This window comes from Typopeltis vanoorti, chromosome 14, assembly GCF_054136105.1.
Source record: "Typopeltis vanoorti isolate ZY-2024b chromosome 14, IOZ_Tvanoo_1.0, whole genome shotgun sequence".
Taxonomy (NCBI): Eukaryota; Metazoa; Arthropoda; class Arachnida; order Uropygi; family Thelyphonidae; genus Typopeltis; species Typopeltis vanoorti.
This window is the reverse complement of record NC_143562.1, coordinates 45,378,954-45,400,000: the sequence shown is the minus strand read 5'-3', so window position 1 is coordinate 45,400,000 and position 21,047 is coordinate 45,378,954. Positions and strand designations below refer to the sequence as shown.

Sequence of the window (21,047 nt, the reverse complement as noted above, 5' to 3'; positions counted from 1 at the left end):
CCTGTTGTATAGTGTCTTAATAACCCCATATTATTGTGAGGCGGGGGGTTGGGTAGTTTGGTGAATGTACTTGCCTGTATGGGTGGGTTTTCTATAAACTGAGAAAACCAACGTTCTATCAGGCTGGCGGGTGACTAGTGTGTCTAGGAAAAGGAATCTGTTATTTTCCTCTTTATCCAGGGTGAACTTGATTCTGGGGTGTTAGTTGTTTAAGTGAGTTAGGAGAGGAGTGTATCAGAGCCATGTGGCCAAATAGCGAACGCATCATCAATGTAACGAAGCCATATAGTATTTTTTTGTGGGGCAGAGTTTAAAGCATTCTCTTCCAAAGGCTTCATAAAGAAGTTGGCCAAGGGTGGGGAGAGTGGTGAACCCATGGCTGTTGTCCCCTCGGTCTGTTTGTAGAATTTTCCCTGCTGGCATTGATTCTCCCACGTACAAATTAGCCAAACATTTAGCCAAAGCGCTCGCACACTATACTGGCAACACACCATCACACATAAAAACTCAACCTACTTCAAAGCCAGTGTAGAAAACCTTACGCTCTGACATAATGGTCAGTCTTGATGTCTCCTCCTTATTCACAAATGTCCCACTCAAGGAAACCTTGGAGCTCATCCAAGCCAAATTTCCCCTCGATATCTCAGCCCTATTTCAGTTCACAATGAACTCAGGCTATTTCGTGTGGCAGGGAAAATTCTACAAACAGATAGAGGGGACAGCCATGGGTTCACCACTCTCCCCACCCTTAACCAACTTCTTTATGGAGACTTTTGAAGAGAAAGCCTTAAACTCTGCCCCACAAAAACCTACCATATGGCTTTGCTATGTTGATGATGATGTTTGCTATTTGACCACATGGCTCTGATACACTCCTCTCCTTCTTAATGCACTTAAACAACTAACATCCCAGAATCAAGTTCACTCTGGAAAAAGAGGAAAACAACAAACACCCTTTCCTAGACATACTAGTCACCCGCCAGACTGATGGAACCTTGGTTTTCTCAGTTTATCGAAAACCCACCCATACAGATAGGTACATTCACCGACGATTCCCCCCCCCCCCCCCAAACACCCTTTACACTATACAACAGGGTTAAACTAATTTGTTCAAATGACAATGCCCTTACCACTGAACTAAATCACATCCTTAACACTTTCTCAGCCAATGGCTACAATCTCCAAAAAATCCAAAAAGTACTAAAACCAGTGAACCACAGCCCCCACCCCATTTCACAAAAAAGATTACTCTAAATCCATCACCATTCCCTACGTCCGTGGTACCTCGGAAAAATTACCAAAATCCTGAATAAACATGACCTGACCTCTTGTTACAGACTATATAGAAAATTGGCATCCCTTATCTGCTTCCCTAAAGACCAACCACTTCCCCTAGACCTACCTGATGTTTGCCAGGTCCCTTGCAGCAGCAAGCTGTCCTACTTTGGCCAAACAGACAGGACAGTGAATATCAGAATTTCTGAAAACAAGGACTACATCCGGTTTTACCATTACAGCCACTCTGGGCTTGCAAACCATGCTCTGGATACACACCACAGAATACGGTGGAAGAAAGCCACAGTAATACACCACAGCAAGTATAAATTTGAAAGACTATTTATGGAATCAGCCTCAGCCCTAAGAAACATGCCAAACCTCAACAAATTTGGATGAATGAGACTGCCCCAAATTTGGGAGACATACATCTTGAGAACTTCAGCCCAAAGGCCAAGAATACCTAATATAGCCCACTGGAGGGCACCATCAGGACTTTAGGAAAAACAGTAGTTTCCTTGCTTCTACCTCATTTGCTGTTTTTAGTGCCTGTGTGCATGTGTCTTAATCTTATGTTCCCATGAAAATGGCAACATGACGTTGCCGAAATATAGGAAGTATATGTTCAAGTTTATTTTAATTTATATACCAGTATACATTGTGAATTCCTTAAGTTATTTAGTAATCATGTGCAACCAATGTATTAGCCTTTCCACAAGAATTCTAATAAGTTATATATGGAGTATAGCACTTTATGGCAGTGAAACATGGACAATGGGAACAGGAGATATTAGAAAACTGGAGGCATTTGAAATGTGATGTTAGAGATGAATGCAGAAGATAAAATGGACAGACAAAAAATCTAATGAAGAAGTGCTTAAGGAAGTAAATGAACTCAGAACACTGATAAAGACAATAACAAAAAAAGATGGATTGGACATATCTTATGACATGAAAGTCTGACAAGAAGAATAATAGAAGGCAAAATCAAAGAAGAAAGAGGAAGACCAAGGAAAAGATACTTTGATCAAATAAAACAAAGCACTGGACTAAAAACATACTACAAAATAAAGTGGAAAGTAAAGAGAAGAATGGAAGGAAATCTGCTGAACTACCAATCATAAGACTGATGCAATAGAAGAAATAAGTAAATGTATTATTTATTTTCTTATTAGTGCCTTGTATTGTAAATTAGGCCATGATTAAAAAAAACTCGTTCTTAAATGTCTTTGGATACAAGAAGAATTTCCTTGACCAGTGTATACATTCACTATCCTGTTTATTTGGAGGCTTGCAGCAGCATTAAAACATGCCATGTTTGGTTTCTAGAACAGGAGTTCTGTTCTATCTAAACTTCTGCCTACTTACAGTATTAATACTGATATCTTATAGACTAATATCATTTTGTGGGTGGGTTTCACATGAAAAAGAAAAATGCTTTGTCCATAATTTCAATGAATATCATCTCCTAATCACACTCTGATTTAGTGACATATAGTTTTGATTTTAGACTGCTGACTGTATGGTTATCACCTGTTTTGTTTTTTTTTGTTTTTTTTCCCCTTTCATCCTTTAAATGTGTTACTTTTGCTGCAGTTGTCTTAAATACTTGCATTTTAATTTCTAGAGAATGGATTTGCTTGGATCCTTTCATCTCATCAAATATACTAACAGGTCTTCTAGGCCATGCATGTTTAGGATCTTTTTTTCTCAATCACATGAAATAAAAAAATCAAAAAAAAATCATTAACCTGGTTTTGGTAGCCCGCAAATCTTTAAAGCTGTTAATTAAAGTCAAGTGCAAATGACTTAGCTATTGTAAATAGACAATTTTTTTTTCCTGCAGTCACTCTTTTTATATCTTCTGAATCAGCACTATCAGGGGTAGCATTAAAGAAAGCATTATTTATGAATATAATTATAAGGCAGTATTTAATTCAAATTTGTTTTCGAAAAAAGTATTTTGAAGAATAATGAAAGTTCCTTTTATTTTAGGCTCTACAATTACAGAAAAACTTGTTAGAACTGGTGGCTTATAATGACCATAAAAATGTGACACTTTCTGATATATGTTTTGCTCCTGTTGAAAGTGGAAATTGCCTTATACAGAGTGCCCTTGGTTGGTTTCAGAATAATGCAACATTTCTGGCTAGTTCTGAATATATGAAGCATATGTTAAATTGTATAGAGTAGGTATTTGTTATTACATTAGTATGATACGTAGTAGTAGTACAATGAACAATGCATTACCTGTAGTTAATTAAACAGACTAGATATAAGTTAATCTCGGAAAAATTTTAATGGATTAAATATATCCTGAACCGCATAAATGCATTTAATATACTAACAGATCTATTTTTTTAAGTGTCATAGCCTTTCACATATAAAGTGCAAACTATTATATATGCTTTATTTCCAACCCACATCTGAGATCCATGACTTCAAACTGGTTTGAAGTTATGGATCTCAGATGTGGTTTGCTGCTAGTTACTGTTATGGCTAATTTCTCTCTTTATTCCATATAAATTTATCCCACTTACCAGCTTTGCTTATTCTGTTGTCTATTTCCAGATTTAACATGCCATCTTCACTAAAAACTGTACCCGAATAACTGAAATATTTTACTTATTCTATATGCTCTCCATTCAGAACATAAACTTCAAATTTCTGAAGTTTTCTATGATTATGTCTATTATATTTTTTTGTCTGTTTATTGCTGATTTTCATGCCAAATTTTGCAGCTGTTATTCAGTTTATTTAGAGAATCCTAGAGACTTGCACTGGTTGTGTTAGGAGTAAGGAGTACATCATCGACATAAAGCAAAGAGCTAAGTTTGATATTTCCAATTCTAATATCAGGTTTAATGTCACTTTCTTTCATAATGTGATCCACATAGATGATGAATAAAAGTGGAGATAACGTGCAGTCCTTGTCTTGCACAATCACAGTATTTCCTTCAATTCCAACATCTGACTTACAGTTTAAATATAGATTATGTAACATCCTATTTAATGTTCCATTTACTGTAGTATTTTGAAAAGCTTTCCCTTTGGCACCTTGCCATGTGCCTTTTCCATATCTACGAAACAGATCCTTGTCATATTCTCTTGATTTCTCAACTATTTGTCATAAAGTGAAAATCTGATCCTGACAACCTCTATTTGGCCTGAATCCAGCTTGCTCTTCTCCCAATTTCTCTTCCACAATGTGTAGCCTTTTTTAACTATGCTTGCATAAATCTTACCTAGAAGACTAAGAAAAATGTCTCTGAAATTCTCACTTTTAGCATGATTTCCTTTCTTATAGATGAAAACTATGAGAGTTCTTCTGCACTAGTCTGGAATTTGACCACCAAAAAGGTGGCTACAATGCATAATTGTAGCCACCTTTTTGGTGGCTACAATTATGCATTGTAGCCACCAAAAAATTTTACACCTTCACATTTGAACATTTCTGGTCAGATATCTTCTACAGCTGCATTTACTCATTTCTTTGATGTTTTACAAGTTTTTGATGGCTTTTTCTACTCAAGTATTGAGTAGAAAAAGCCTTCAAATTTTCTGTTATGTTCCTTCGCTGCTTGTTCCTTTTAACTGTCTTTCAAAGTAATTACTCCAGACATTTTGGATATCCTTATCTTCAGTTGTCATGTCACCTTTATCATCTTTGATTCCTTTACAGTACTCTTTTTTTCCTGAATTTCTAAGCTTCTTCAATATCCTCCAGAACATTTTGCCACCTTCCCGATAATTATTTTCCACACTTTTATCAAAGTCTTCCCATGACTTTTTTTTTAGCTATTTTCACACATAGCATAGCTCTTACATTTTTCTCTGTATTCTTTTGGGGCATCTGCTGACTTATTTGCTAGGAACATATGGTATGCTTTCTTCTTTTCCAAGACTGCTTCTTTTAACATCTTGTGTCCAGCATAGGGTTCTTATTTTTCTATCCTTACAGACAACTTCATCATGTACCTACCTAGGTGAATCAATCAATGTCTTCTTCAGAGTTTGCCACTGAAACTCCAAGATTTGGTTCTTGCTTTCAAACTGCTTCAAATTTTCTTTGATAATGTTTGTATGGTTGAGTCGACAGTTGACTTGTAAAAGCTGCTTAACTTTAATTCTTTTTAATTTATGTATTACCCTTTTCAGTATGCTATTAAATTTTATCCTACTTAAAAGTGATCACTTCCAATAAATCCACTTTACACTCTTGTATCCTAAACCAGCATGAAGATATCACTATCAACAATAACCTAGTCAACGAGGTTTTTCTGATTTGTGTCTTCTTTCCACGTTAACTTGTTCACATCTTTATGTTGGAATGCGGTGTTAGTAATGACTAGTCCATGTGCTAAGCAGAAACCTAGCAGATATCATTATTGTTAGTCTTGCTCTTTACTCCAAATTTTTCCCAAACAGTTCTGTGTGCTTGGTGGGAATACACTTCCTTCTCTTCTGCTGTTTAGATCATCAACAAGTGTCATTTTCCATGTTCTTTATGTCAATTGGCTGTACTAATGAACTAAAAAAAAAAAAAAAAAAAAGTACTTCTTCCTTAGAAGAACCTTCTGTGGTACCATATGCACAAATAAGTATTTCATTGTCTGTTTTCCCCATTTTGAAGTTTGTCTACATAACTCTACTTCTTGATTGAAACTGCCTTCCAATCAAGAAGTTTTACTTCCTGTTTAGTGTTATATGCTATCTCTACTCCTCCCTTTCCTTGATTATTATGTTTAACGTAGTTTCAGTTATTATTGTCTGTTATGGATCAGTGGTTGAAAACAGGAATGGTTAAAAAACCAAAACTTGATGTGGATTATAACCCATCGCCAAGTACTTCTCGACACGTGTCCGCAGCTACGAGTGCACCTATACTGGGAGATAGTAAAAATGTGCGTGCTTCAGGTATTACACAGAAGAAAAGGAAATGCTCTGAAGAGTGTATTAAATATGGATTTCATTTGTAGGGGATGATGACATTAAGCTAGGCTCTGAACAAAAGTGTCAGTATTTTAAAAACAAGGGGTACCATTTATAGAAATGGATTTAAAAGGGGTACACAGGTGGAAAAAGGTTGGGAACCACTGTTCTACCCACTGGATCATTTCCTTTCCATTAATACTCCTTATATTTGATGTTTGCTATCTTCATTTCTTTTGATGTTGGATTTGTTTTTCATCTAGCAGTTGTGCTTGAGTCTGTTCCAGCAGCTGACTTTTCACTGCTTGTTCTGGTTTCCTGATGAAAACAGTGGGGACTTTGTTTTACTGGGAAACACCTGAGCTGGCATGAAATCTCATGTTGCACCATCATTTTATTTGTGGTTTAAGCCGGTAGAGAGTACAATTTGGTCGGTACAAATTATCAGCCCATCCTCATTTGTTCAGTACCCAGTGGATACCTACTAACAGGATGCACCACATGAAGTTGAGGATCGGATCTTAGGTCAGAAGCCCCAGTCGGTTCTCCATATTCCTTAAAGACTATGTGGAGGTCTTCTCTCAGTTATTTGGCTTCGACCCCTAGGCATACCAAGTTTGTTTTGATAGAATCTGGAAAACCTCAAAGTTTAATTTGTTTGATTGTTCAGTTCTCCGTATTCCTTAAAGGCAATGCGGAGGTCTTCTCTCAGTTATTTGGCTTCAATCCTTAAGCATACCCAGTTTGTTTTGATAGAATCAGGAAAACCTCAAAGTCTAATTTGTTTGATTCATCTGTGTGTAATTTTTGGATGCCTTTTCCACACTTGCCATCTATTACATCAGTGTTCTTAACCTTTTGGTAGTTGCGGTTCGACACCTAAGCATACCAAGTTTGTTTTGATAGAATCTGGAAAACCTCAAAGTTTAATTTGTTTGATTGTTCGGTTCTCCGTATTCCTTAAAGGCAATGCGGAGATCTTCTCTCGGTTATTTGGCTTCAATCCTTAAGCATACCCAGTTTGTTTTGATAGAATCAGGAAAACCTCAAAGTTTAATTTGTTTGATTCATCTGTGTGTAATTTTTGGATGCCTTTTCCACACTTGTCATCCATTACATCAGTGTTCTTAACCTTTTAGTAGTTGCGGTCCCCTAAGTATCCGAAAATATTTTCGCAGCCCCTAGTTTGTAATAACATAATAATAATAATTAAACTTTTTTTTTAAAAATTGCGGTTTTACTTACTGATTATAATATCAAAAAAATCTGAAAATAGAAATCAACTTTACTTAAATGTATTTTAATGACCTCTGTTGTTAAACATTCTCTACTAATTTGTATATTCTTGCTTTATTTGTGTTATTCAATGCTATTTGCATGCAGGAGTCTATTCGGAGTTGATTTTGTTGTTTTGTTTTAATATTTACCATTGTGGAAAATCCCTTTTCACACAAATATGTAGAAACAAAAGGCAACAAATTTTGAAAGGCAATGGTAAACAGGTGTGGATATTCCCTCCGAATATGTATCCAAAATTTAGGAAATCAAATAATGTTCTTTGTTTTTCATTTTATAAGGGGATAAATTTTAAGAAATAACAAATCAGTGTTACAGCACGGAAAGTTTCAAAAAGTAATTGCATTCAAGTAGCACTTAACAATGTTAAGTTCTATGCATTCGTATTAGTATTGTTTGAAACTTCAGAGAATCACACGTCACCAATACTACAGATGTCATGACTGGCAGTGTTGACAGTAGTGAAAAGTTGACTTGTGGCACCACTACAAAAGAAACTACTGCATTAAACTGCATAATTCAGATTACTAATACAAAATGATACAAGTTTTAAACAAAGTAAAATAAAGAGAAAAAAATAATTATTTTAAGATATTTCAAAATTTTAAAAACTAGAAATGTTCCATAAATTTTCTGTGGTCCCTTCGGTTAAGGGTCACTGCATTACATCATATCATTGTCTTGACTTTCCCACGTACTGTCTTGCTAAACATCTTTCTAGTCTTTTGCAAAACTACTGGCTACACATTTTTTTTTTTTTTTAATTTATTAAAACCATCACAAACTTCAAAGATAGAATTAAAGTTCTGTATTTGCTGACAATAATTTCTTTGACCCAATAAGTTATTCAATTAATTAATTCAATAAGTTAATATAGTTTATTAACTTATTGAACTATACTCGTCATCTTTGGCATATTATTTTATAAAATAACATGCCAATTTTTTTTTTTTTTTTAAATTGATATTTAGCTTTATTTCATAGGTGATATTGTCATGGTTTAGTCACACTCAGAAACATTACTACAGTTTCTGGATAACTGCCATTGATTTCACTACTGAATGTAAATCTACCAAGAGCCTTTCTGGACTTTAATAATCTGTGTTCAGTTTTCTGTTTATTGAAAACCTTCCTTTACTGATAAATACAGTCATCTTTCTTCACACACTATCATCCATCATAGAAGATATGCATTATCCAAACTCTTATACACCATGCTCACTCCATCTGCTCTGATTTCCTTATCACCATGACTACTGATGGATATAATCATACCACCGTCCACAAAATGATCATAGATATAATCATTCAGCTAGACTATAATTCAGTGTAAAGAAAGAATTTTCTTCATCATCATCATCAAATTCCTGACATATACCCTCAAGGGGTGTACAGGATATGATAGTACTACATGAAAAATTTACATCATTACTAACTTCCTATCTACAATTATCCTCCAAATCAGTTTGTTACTTGTCAAGACTTCAACATTACCAGATCTTATATTTCTATCGTCTAAGGCACATTGTACCGTATCAATCCACCTATATCTTGGTCTTCCTCTGGGTTGTTTTGCTGCCAACCTGGCAGAGAACACTTGTTTTGCTAATCTTTCCTCGCCCATTCTGTTTAAGTGACCATACCACCTGAGATTAACTCTGCTAACGCACTCCTGGATGCCGACAGTGCCAAGTTCTTTCCTAATATCCTCGTTTTTAATATGATATTGCCATTGATGCCATCAGTTCATGCTTATAATCTTACTCAGGACTCTCATATCTGCAGTCTCTAGTCTTTGGTCAAGTGTTTTACTTCTGGCCCAGCTCTCAGATCCATCAGTTAAAACTGGTTTGAACACTGTCTTGTATACAGCTAATTTAGTGTTCCAACTAATTTCTCTCTTATTCCTTATAAATTTATTCAATTGACTTTGTTGATTCTGTTGTCTATTTCCATATTTAATTTACCATCTTCACTAAAAATCGTGCCTAAGTAGCTGAAATGTTTTACTTGTTCCGCAGGTTCCCCATTCACAACACAGTTCACATTTTTCAACAATTCTACCTATTTTAATTGTCTTTGTTTTTTTAATGCTGACCTTCATTCTATATCTATTACAACAGTTATTCAATTTAGTCAGAGAATCTTGCTGACTTGCAGCAGATTTATTCAGAAGTATAACATGGTCTGCATAAAGCAAACAGCTGACATTAACATTTCCATTTCTGATATCATGTTTAATATCACTTTCCTTCATAATGTGATCCACATAGATAATGAATAACAGAGGGGGATAATTTACATCCTTGTCTCACACCAGATTTAACATTAAACCATCTTCCTGTACATCCTTCAATTCTAACTGCCGACTTACAACTCAAATTCAGACTAAGTGTTGCTTGATATAATGCCCCATTGACACCATATAACTGTAGCATATTGAATAGCTTATCTCTTGGCATCTTGTCATATGCCTTTTCCAAATCGACAAAATTTAAATACAGATCTCTGTTATATTCCCATGCTTTCTCGACTATTTGTTGTAAAGTGAAGGTCTGATCCTGACAGCCTCTATTTGGCCTGAATCCAGCTTGTTCTTCACCAAGCATTTCTTCCACAATTCTTCTCAACCGTTTCTCAAGTATACTTGCATAGATCTTGCCAGGAACACTCAGTAGGGAAATACCTCTGTAATTCTCACATTCAGTTTTATTTACCTTTTTATATATGGTTACTATGAGAGCTCTACTCCAATCATTGGGAATTCGTTCCTCTATCCAGGCTTTCTGAGCTATGCTGTGCAGCCACGGTAAGATTCTTATAACCACCATACTTCAGCATTTCTGGTCGAATATCATATACTCCTGCTGCCTTTCCACATTTCAAGCCTTTGATTGCTTTTTCTACTTGAGTATGGATATGTATTCCTGACTATATGCCTGTTGAGTGTTTTTTACCACTGTGCTATCACTGCTGGTTTCATTTAGCAGTTTATCAAAGTAATTACTTCATACTTCAAGGATATCTTTTTCTCCCGTTTTATGTCACCTTTATCATCTCTAACTGCTTTTAGTGCACTCTTTCCTCCATTTCTAAGCTTCTTCAACAACCTCCAGAATATCTTACGACATTCTTGATATTTATTTTCTATGTTCTTGCCAAAGTCCTGCCATGACTTTTGTTTGGCTTATTTTACAAAGTGTTTCGCTCTCTTACATTTATCTCTGTAATCTCTAAGAGCAAAAGCTGACATATTTGCCAGGAACTTTTGATATGATTTCTTATTTTTGTTCACTGCCTCTTTAACTTCTTGTGTCCACCATGGAGTCCTGATTTTTCTATCCTTGCAGACAACCTCACCACATGCCTCTTTGGCTGAATCAGTCAGGGTTTTCTTCAAGGCTTGCCACTGAATCTCCAAGGTTTGGTTCCTGTTCTCGAACTCTTTCATTTTTTTCTTCAATAATCTTTGTGCATGTTAGTCTACAGTTCACATCTGAGAGCTGCTCAACTTTTATTTGCTTTAAAACTTTCTTACATGTTATTCTTTTCAATATGAAATTCAGTTTTATCCTGCTCAACATTAAATAGTGATCGCTTCCAATTTCAGATCCTCTGTACACTCTGGTGTCTTGCAACAGGGAGAAAACATCACTATCAACAATAACATAGTCAATGAAATTTTTCTTATTCCTTGCCTCTTCTCTCCATGTGAATTTGTGCACATTTTTATGTTGGAACATGGTGTTAGTAATAACCACTCCATGTTCTGAGCAGAAAATCCCCAACAAGGACCAACTTTTCCTTTTTCATTGTGTCAGTTGCTTTTTCTAAAGCATCAAAAAATTCCTCCACTTCTACCTTAGTAGAACCTTCTGTGGGGCCATAGGCACAAATAAGTTTCATTGTCCAGTTCTCCATTCTCATATTTGCCCACCTTACTCTGTTTGAGACTGCCTGCCATTCAAGAAGATTTGCCTCGTATTTTGTGTTGAATACTATGGCTGCTCCTTCTTTTCCTTGATTGTCATTGCCTGAATATAACATTTTGTATTTATTGCTCAGAAAGATCTCACCAGTTTTTGTCTTTTTTGTTTCAGTCATCCCTATTATGTCGATCTAGTACTTATCTAATTCCTCAGCTAGCTCCATTTCTTAGCCATTCAGGCTTCTTATGTTGATAGTACCGATCTTTAACCCTGGTGATGTTGAGTTGGGGTGTGTTTTCAGATTTGTTCCAGTAACTGACTTTTTGCTGTTCGTCCTGGTTCCCTAGCAAAAACAACGGGGGCCTTGTTAACCGGGTGATGCCCCAGCCGGCATGTAATTTTGTCATGTTGTACCATCATTTTGTGTTTTGGTTTAAGCCAATAACAATACAATTTGGTCGGCTAAATCCCAAATTGCCAGCCCAAATTTTTGTTCAGTATCCAGGTAGATACCCAACAGGGTGCACCACGAGAAGATGAGGATTGGACATTAGGTCAGAAGCCCTGGTCGGTTCTCTGCATTCCTTTAAAGGCTATACGGAGGTCTCCTCTCAGTTATACAGCTTTGACCCTTAAGCACCTCAAAAGAATTTTCTTGCCCCTCCTTAAAGGAACATCATAACAAATATCATGGGTTTTTCCCAAGTATAATCTGTGCACCAGTTTGGAAACTGCCCTTTTTTTTTTTTTGCCATCCACCAAGAATAAATCACATCTCCTTGCCTGTATCTTACATGTACCCTGTTCATATCAGCTTTGTTATTTTGGACAGAATAGGCCAGTCTGGTGAGATTAAAATCAGGACTACATTGAATTCCTGTAATCTGGTAAGTCTGGCTTGCTTCACATGCCACTAACATTAGATACAGGGTTCTTTGGAATCAAACCAAGATTCTGCATTCCAATTGATTTAAATTTGATTATCTGTTCCTTAAAAGGTATGAAACTTAATGACTGTCCAAATCTCATACTTATTAATGATTGCATACTTATCTCAAAATTTTTGGAAATAATGAAGATTAACTGTTCTAATTTTTTGTAATAATGAGCGAGTGATACTCTATTTGAATTAAACTACCCATTGTTTTCCTTCAATTCTAATAATGTATTCCTCTGTCTATCACTTGTAACCAAGACACAAGTAAGTATGCATATGCTGTGATGACTCATGTCTTGTGATTTGTATCTTGAATGTTGTCAGCTGATCTTTCCTTCTCACTTTGTCTTGATGCCTTTGTAATTTTTTACAGGTGTTAACTGTTATAAGTATATAATATAATAGTATATAAGTGTCATAAAAAATGGCAACCTCTTCTGGAACTATTGAAAAGTAGAATTGGGGAAAGAGTCATAAAAGAAATTAGAGATTAAGAGATAAAAAGATGGCATATAAATTGAAGATAAATCTTCTTGTTGTGTGGAGTAATTACTTTAAATTACCATTGAATGAGATATAAGCAATCTCAGATGTTGAAAGTTTATTTTTCACTTGGTTAGAGTATAATAAATTTAGTTTAATCCTTTATCCAAGTGTGAGCAAACAAAGTTTGCTCCTGAAAGTATCTTTGGGACTGGGTTAAGGTGGTACAACATCAGGGCAACTCGTTGCAAAGGTGGAGCAAGTGACCAACACTCCTATCTCAGTATCTCCTATAATGCAAAACACATCTTGCAGATATGTCTAATGTTATGCATTAAGGGAAGGGCCACTACCCAGACTAGTTTCGACCTTTATTGAAGTCTCTTCAGTGGGAGCCAGGCCCAAGTGGGACAGAAGCATTAGCAGGTCATCTCTACCTATAGGAATTGCCAATTGGTGTGCCACCCTTTTTTAATAATTTACTCTGGATTTAGAGAAAGATGTTGAAAGTTTATTTTTCACTTGGTTAGAATATAATAAATTTAGTTTAATCCTTTATCCAAGTGTGAGCAAAGAAAGTTTGCGCCTGAAGTATCTTCAGGACTGGGGTAAGGTGGTGCAACACTAGGAGGTGGCACACCATTTGGCAACTCCTATAGGTAGAGATGACCTTGCTAATGCTTCTGGCTGATATCTCCACTTGGGCCTGGCTCCCACTGAAGATACCTCAATAAAGGTCGAAACTAGTCTGGGTTGTGGCCCTTCCCTTAATGCATAATATTAGACATATCCACAAGGAGATGTGTTTTGCATTATAGGGGATACTGAGATAGGAGTGTTGGTAGTTTGCTCCACCTTTGCAACGAGTTGCCCTGGTGTTGTACCACCTTAACCCAGTCCTGAAGATATTTTCAGGCGCAAACTTTGTTTGCTCACACTTGGATAAAGGATTTAACTAAATTTATTATAAGCAATCTCAGAATAGTGGACAAAAAAATTCAAGAGAAATGCAAGTGGGGTACACATCAATACACACCACATTTAAACCATATTAAATTAGTACTCCTCATTCATTTACCTAAGTACGAACATTCTCCTTTATTACATCCAGGAAGTGTCCTGTATTTGTGATCTGGATTATGGAGAGTAAGATCTATTACATCCGCTTCAGAGAACATAGGAAATACATTTGACATCATCCATGCCACTTTTAAACCATATCAAACTAGCAATTCCTATCCATTCAATCCTTTCCAACACGATCACTTAAGTATGATCTTTCTCTTTTATCACATCCAGAATTATATGAAGATCCCTATATTTGCGATCTGGATTAGGAAAGGTAGAAAGATCTATTGACATTTGCCTCAGAGAACATAAGAAATACATTTGATGCCATCATTATGGCAAGTCAGGACTAGCACAACCATGCCTTGGACATTCCTTCACACAGGATTAGATGGAAGACAAAAATACTGCACAGAAGTCATTACAAGTCAGACTGTTTTTTGGAATCAGCTGCTGCTTTAAAACATTCCTGAAATGTCAACAGGTATGGCTGTATCAATTTACCAAAAATATGGTAGATGGTCATTTTGAGGTTGAATTAATGCTTCTCTCTCTTTTTCTGTATCTGACAATAGATGGTGCCAAATGGAACTTCAGGTCTTTGTTGTCCTTACAATTTTAAACTGTTCTATGTAAAAAATCAGCTAATTCCTTTTATTCCCATACAGGAAGTAGGCGAAGCCGTTTAAGCCCTATCTAACTTTTGGAGACTGAGTGGACAGTTCAATCTCCACTGGTAGCCAATTAGAGATAGTCGGCCCAAGGTTATCACTAATTTAAACAGCTTGCGGTGAAGAGATGGCTCAACAAGTGCCGCCATCTCTTGGTCCCTAACCCTAACTCAGTATTTTTGATGTCTGAAGAAAAATAGTGTGGGTTCTACGGTTGATTTTCTTGATTTTACAGGACAAAAAAATCTGAGTTTCCGAGAGAAAAAACTAATTTGCCCATGCCAGGGATCGACTAACTTGGGAACCAGTTAAAAAAAGGTAGAAAAAAAATTCCTCTATTTGGTGACTAAACTTGAACTTAAGTCTATATTCTGGCATTTTAGTGCTGAGGAGTGCAAACACCACTTCCACTGAGCTGGACAGGCTGTTCTAATTATTGCTGTTTTTATACTGTGACAAACTATTTTGTTCTGAAGGTTCTGGGAGTAAAATTAGTGAAATATCAGCAACTAAGTAAATAAATTTATAAATGTAGTTTTATTATTATTGTCTTGTGAATTAAACCATTGCAAAAACTTAACATTAACTGCAACACATAAGCCTTTCTGTTTGGTATACATTTAAGTCATAATACACTGGCTTTGAATGTTTCATAATTCCAAATATCATTCCTAGCAGAACTTAATTCTGAAACTACCTGCTGATCTCACTCACTGTCATTTACACAGTAAATCATATTAGAGAGTATACAATACCAACTGTTTCAATTGCATAATCTTTTGTTAAACCTTGGTGGAATGCAAGTGCATGGCAACCAAGAAAGCAAAAACAAAACTGGGGATATCTTCCACAGATAATACTTCCTCTATCACTTCAAGAAACATGATTGCTTTTAAATATACTGATCATTAAGCATGATACTTCAACCATTAGAACCAAAGAGGATTCCTGAATCCAGTTTACATCTTTTGTAACCAGATCAACCATCAAAATGTTTGATCACTAGTTACTAAATAAGAATATGGTAAATGTACAATTGCTGACCAAAAACGTAGTTACAGATTACTCTCCACATAAAAAGAAAGCAGAAAATATCCAATGTTGTTATCTTCATGTCAGAAAATGTATAGCATGCTATTGCAGAAAGAAAAACTGAAAGCTGCCATGCTTCAATGTCAAACAAGTACTTTGGACCAGATGGCATCCATTATTATGAGATGGTCCAACCTCTGTCACTTTCTTCCATGGGTCATTTCTTCTGCTTTTACAACAGAATTTACTGTGAGAATGAATTTCTGGATACTTTAGAAAGGGCAATTGTTATTGCCTTTCCAAAACCAGGTAAGGATCCAGAAATTCAAAAAATTATTATTATTATCTGATTCTACAAGATCAGGATAAAAATAGTTAACTATCTTGTTTTTTTATAGTTTCTTTGCAAGAAACCAGAAGCGCTCTCGAATACCATTTGATTAGGAGACAAACTCATTACATTTTATCTTTACTAAGTCTGCTTTAGGTTTTCTGTTGTTTTTTATTCCAGTGTCAAGCTTTAGGGTAAGCTGAGTGAGAGCGAGTTTTAGCTTGAGCCCATTGAGTGCATGTGCATTTTTAGCTTGTACTACTTTGTTTCCTCAAGGGCTCACTTTAGTGAGTACGGGCATGGCAAACCCGAGGTACCTGATGCTGGACCATGCCTTACTTCATGTAATATACATCTGTTATATTATCTGTAGACTGGGCCCCTCCCCTTTTTTTGTTTTCCTTCTTTCTTTTCTTCTTGCTACCTTCCCCCCAATGCTATTAGAGTATTCGAGGGCTAGGGGTGAATCTTTCCTATTTTTCTATTTCATCTTATGTGGAAAGGGCCTCTGCAACCCTGCCACTTTCTTCTTGCAGTGACTCCACTCCAAAATGCTACTATGATTGTGCCTAATAATGCATCCCATGCTGCATCGGCTGTCGCGCAGAATAATCAGAGCTGCGTTCAGGGCTTAGGCAGAGGGTCCTGTTCGAGAAGTATATTACAGTCTCCATCAAAAGTCAGTGATACCGTGAGTGAGCAACACAGAATGTATATGATTAATCTTAGAAAGGAATTTTACATAGGTACATGGAATGTCCAGGGTTTACAGATCGGTACTCTTGAGATTGTCTGTGAAGAGATGGATAGGTATAAAATTAACATCTTGGGAATTACAGAGACCAGATGGAATGGAGAAGGTCACTTCAAAAGATAGGATGGTAAGCTAGTTATTTACTCAGGTGGTGACTCAAAACATCATGGGGTAGCTGTGATACTGAAGACAACTCAGGCAAGAAGCCTTCTTGGTTATAACCCCATTAATGATAGGATACTCTCCATTAGACTTAAGGCTCAGCCTACCAATTTATCAATTGTGGAGTTTATGCACCCCACATGGATAGCCCTGAAGAAGAGAGTGAAGAATTCTATGAAAACTTACAAACTGTTTTGGATTGCCTACCAAGGAGAGACATACTGTACATCTTAGGAGACTTAAATGCAAAAGTGGGAAAGAGTATGAGAGTCAGGCCGGAGTATGGAATGTTTGGTCTGGGTGAACGTAACACCATGATGAAAGACTGTTGGAATTTGCCCATGCTAACAGATTAGTTATTACCAATACCTGCTTCCAGAAACATCCATGACAGACCTATACTTGGACATCCAACATTGATAGGTCAAGGCACCAGATTGATTACATCCTGGCTCTCCAGCGGTGGAAGACAAGCATCTCTGATGTGCATACTTGTTCTGGAGCAGATTGTGGTACAGACCATCAACTGGTAAGAGCCAAAGTAAGGCTAAGACTCTGAAAACTTCCAGGTCAGGCACATTCCACTAGATTGGATGTTAGAGTAATTCCTAGTGGATTCACAGAAGAAACATCAACTCGGCTGGATGATTTTTTGGAGACCAATGAGGAAATCTCACCAGAAATGCTTTGGGAAGGAGTCAAGCTGATGATACAGCGAAGACGTATCTCAGCCCAATAAGAAAACCAAGAGACCCATGGATATCAGATTCAACATGGGAACTAATCAAAAGAAGGCGGTTGGAAAAACAAAGAGACACAGGGACTGAAGAATACAAGAGATTACATAGAGAAATCAGAAGAGCCATCAAGCAGGATAAGGAAAAGTTCTATACTAATAAATGTGAAGAAATAGAGTTCCAGATGAGAAGGCATAATTATAAAAGGATGTTTTATTTAGTTCGTGACTTAAAGCACAAGTTCAAGCCTAAATTGAATGTCATCAAAGACAGGAATGGATCATTACTAACAGAAGAGTTGGAAATCAAAAACAGATGGAAAGAATACTGTGAGGAACTGTACAGCAGAGTGGATAAAGAAAATGTGGAGTCCTCCCACCAAGAAAATTTTGATTTGGAACCTCCTCCACTTAGGCATGAAGTTGAAAGAGCAGTTAAGCAACTCAACAGCAATAAGGCCCCAGGTGCAGATGAAATCCCAGCAGAGTTAATTAAGGCCACAGGGGATGGAGGGATAAGAATGTTTCATAGATTGATTACAAGGATATGGGAGACAGGATCATGGCCTAGAGACTGGAAGAAGTCAGTTTTCATACCACTACACAAGAAAGGTGATATGAAGGCATGCAAGAATTATAGAACTATTAGTTTGATATCTCATGCAAGCAAAATTTTATTAAAGATCATGCTAAATAGGATTGAGGCCAAAGTTGATGCAGAGATAACTGAGGAACAAGCAGGTTTTAGGAAAGGTAGGGGCACCAGAGATCAGATCCTTTGCCTTAGACAGATCATAGAAAAATATAAAGAATTCAGACTCCCTCTGGTGATGTGTTTCTTAGACTACTCTAAAGCTTTTGACTGTGTTGAGCATGTGAAACTGTGGGAAGTAATGAAAAGAATGGGTTTTCCTCGACACACTATCAGGTTGATAGCCAACTTGTATAAGGAGCAAGAAGCCACAGTAAGAACAGGTGTTGGATTGATTGACTGGCTTCAAGTTGGAAAAGGAGTTAGACATGGATGTTTACTTTCTCCTCACTTGTTTAGTATATATGCAGAGGACATCATGCGATGCGTGAAGCATTGGATGAGCTCAGGACAGGAATTACGATAGGAGGTAGATTGATCAGTAATCTGAGGTACGTTGATGATACAGTACTCCTTTGTAATGACATGGAAGAACTAGGACTAATTCTTGACAAAGTTAACAAGATCAGTAATAACAGAGGACTTCAACTCAATATTAGCAAGACAAAGATCATGGTTCTCAAAGGAAAAACAAGCAGAGAAACTCTTGAGAAACAAATGTATCTTAATTGAGAAAGAATTAAGGAAGTCAGCAAGTTTGAGTACCTGGGATCCATTATTAATGTGAAGAATTGCTGTTCAGAAGATTTCAGAAAAAGGTTAGGAATGGCTAAAACAACAGTCAGAGAACTGTCTAAAATGATTGATCTATCTCCATGGGAACAAAGTTGAGGATTTTAGATGCAGTTGTTTTTCCAACAGCGACTTATGGATGCGAGACTTTGAACCTAAAGAAGTCAGATAAGAAAGTGGAAAGATATCTGCTTTTGAGATGTGGTACTACAGAAGGCTGTTGAGGATATCATACACTGAAAGGCGTACAAATGAATGGGGGTTAGAAAAGATTAGTAGAACTTTAAGCCTCCTTAAGGATATTGACAGAAGAAAGTTAAAATATTTTCACACATAGAAAGGATGGAAGGAGGACTTCTCAGAACAGTAATAGAAGGTAAAGTTCCTGGAAAGAGGCAGGGGTAGACCATCAATGAGATGGATGGATGGCATGTGTGGAGTGACTGATCTTCAGAGAGTTGAGGCTGCCAGAAGGGCTAGGACTACATGGCGAGGCCTAGTGTGGAACATCATCGAGCATCGGAGTGACCATACGGCATCTGTAGATGCCCAGTGAACACAGACTACTTTGTTGGAAAACCAAGGACTTGGTTTTCCAACAAATAATTTTATTTGTTTAAAGAATAATTTCATTTATCAGGTCTGCACAAATGCTTGTAGATCAGGAGAGTGGAAGCAGTAATCAGGCCATGAAAAAAGACATCACAATCCTGAAGTTTATCCCAGTTGATGCCATTGTAGTGCCATAAGATATCAGGCTGAGAATGGCTGGGAGAAGTATGATCTGTGAAAAAAGAAACATCTACAAAGATGTGGTCAGTTGCCAAGAGAAATGCAAATGTCAACCACATATTTGGAGGGAGAGTGGGTTGAGAAATAGTCCACAACGTTAGGAGAATGAAGAGGATAATATAGAATTCTGGTGGGTAGGTTGGGTTAACAGATTGTGTTCATTATTGACAGCAAATATTTCAGTTTCTGTTCCAGTTAGGACTCTGAATTTAAAGAACTGGAGCGGAAAGGGGGGGAGAGATTCTTGTAAATCTTGCTCTTTGAACATTTTAAGCTGTTAGAATCTCACAGTTCCAATTCCCATTGTTTCATGGAAATAATGAAGACTTGCAATAATGCGTTGTTCCAGTTCATTGCAATGATAAATTGTCCTGGTTTTATTCAAATGAATTTGAGAAATACACAATTTTTAAAGTTTTTTCTGTGTCAAAATTATACTCAAGCAACTGCCCTTATTTTTTTCTATTCAAAAAGTTCAAACAAAAATCTAAGAATTTTTCTGATTATAAAGGTTTCAAGATAGTGGTAACTACATATCTATGAAATGGTTAGTAAAGCCTAAATACAAATAATTTAGTGTTATAACTGATTTTCCATACTACTACTAAGCATAAATAAATTTGGCATAAAAAGATTTTATATGTATTCAATTGCAAAATCAGGTATGTTTTTTTAATAACATAATGTTAATGTCAATTTGATAATTAAAAATTTACATTATTAAAAATTTTAATGTTAATGTCAATATAAAACTTTATTAGCATAAAAATAACCTAAAATTGTTTACATATAAAACAAATTTTCACTCAGCCATGTTATTACTTCAAAAAATGCTTTGAAATTTTATCAAAATAAGCTTTCAGTATGAATTAGCAGTGCATTTTTTTCTTAAATTTCAGCAATGCCATGCTTGTTGAATCTGATGAAACCTGTCTTGCTCCATATGGTGGCCCAGTGTTTCCATACATTGCTTTGGGAGGATTTGAGGGTCAAAATTATACTCAAGCAACTGCCCTTATTATTACTATTCTTGTAAATAATCATATAAATCAAGATGATAATAGTGATGCTCTAGCATGGGAAAATGAGTAAGTTTCAGAGTAGCTCTCTCTTATGTCTATATTAGAACAAAAAACTTTGCATACCTTGTATTTAAATAGTTACTTTGAGAAATTATTCATTTAATAAGATTTGATTTTTATTGTTTATTTACTGATTCATTTAATAACATTTGATTTTTATTGTTTATATACTGATTCATTTAA

General features: G+C 36.2%; 1 protein-coding gene across 1 annotated transcript in view; it reads left to right on the top strand.

The window, feature by feature from the left end:
* The window catches only part of LOC150099417 (NPC intracellular cholesterol transporter 1-like), a 477,548-nt gene that overhangs the window by 143,573 nt on the left and 312,928 nt on the right, over window positions 1-21,047 (top strand). The window contains exons 7-8 of the mRNA XM_090404409.1: window positions 3,271-3,464; window positions 20,682-20,870. Coding sequence (XP_090260535.1) covers window positions 3,271-3,464; window positions 20,682-20,870 — 383 coding nt within the window. The remainder of the gene's footprint in view (window positions 1-3,270; window positions 3,465-20,681; window positions 20,871-21,047) is intronic.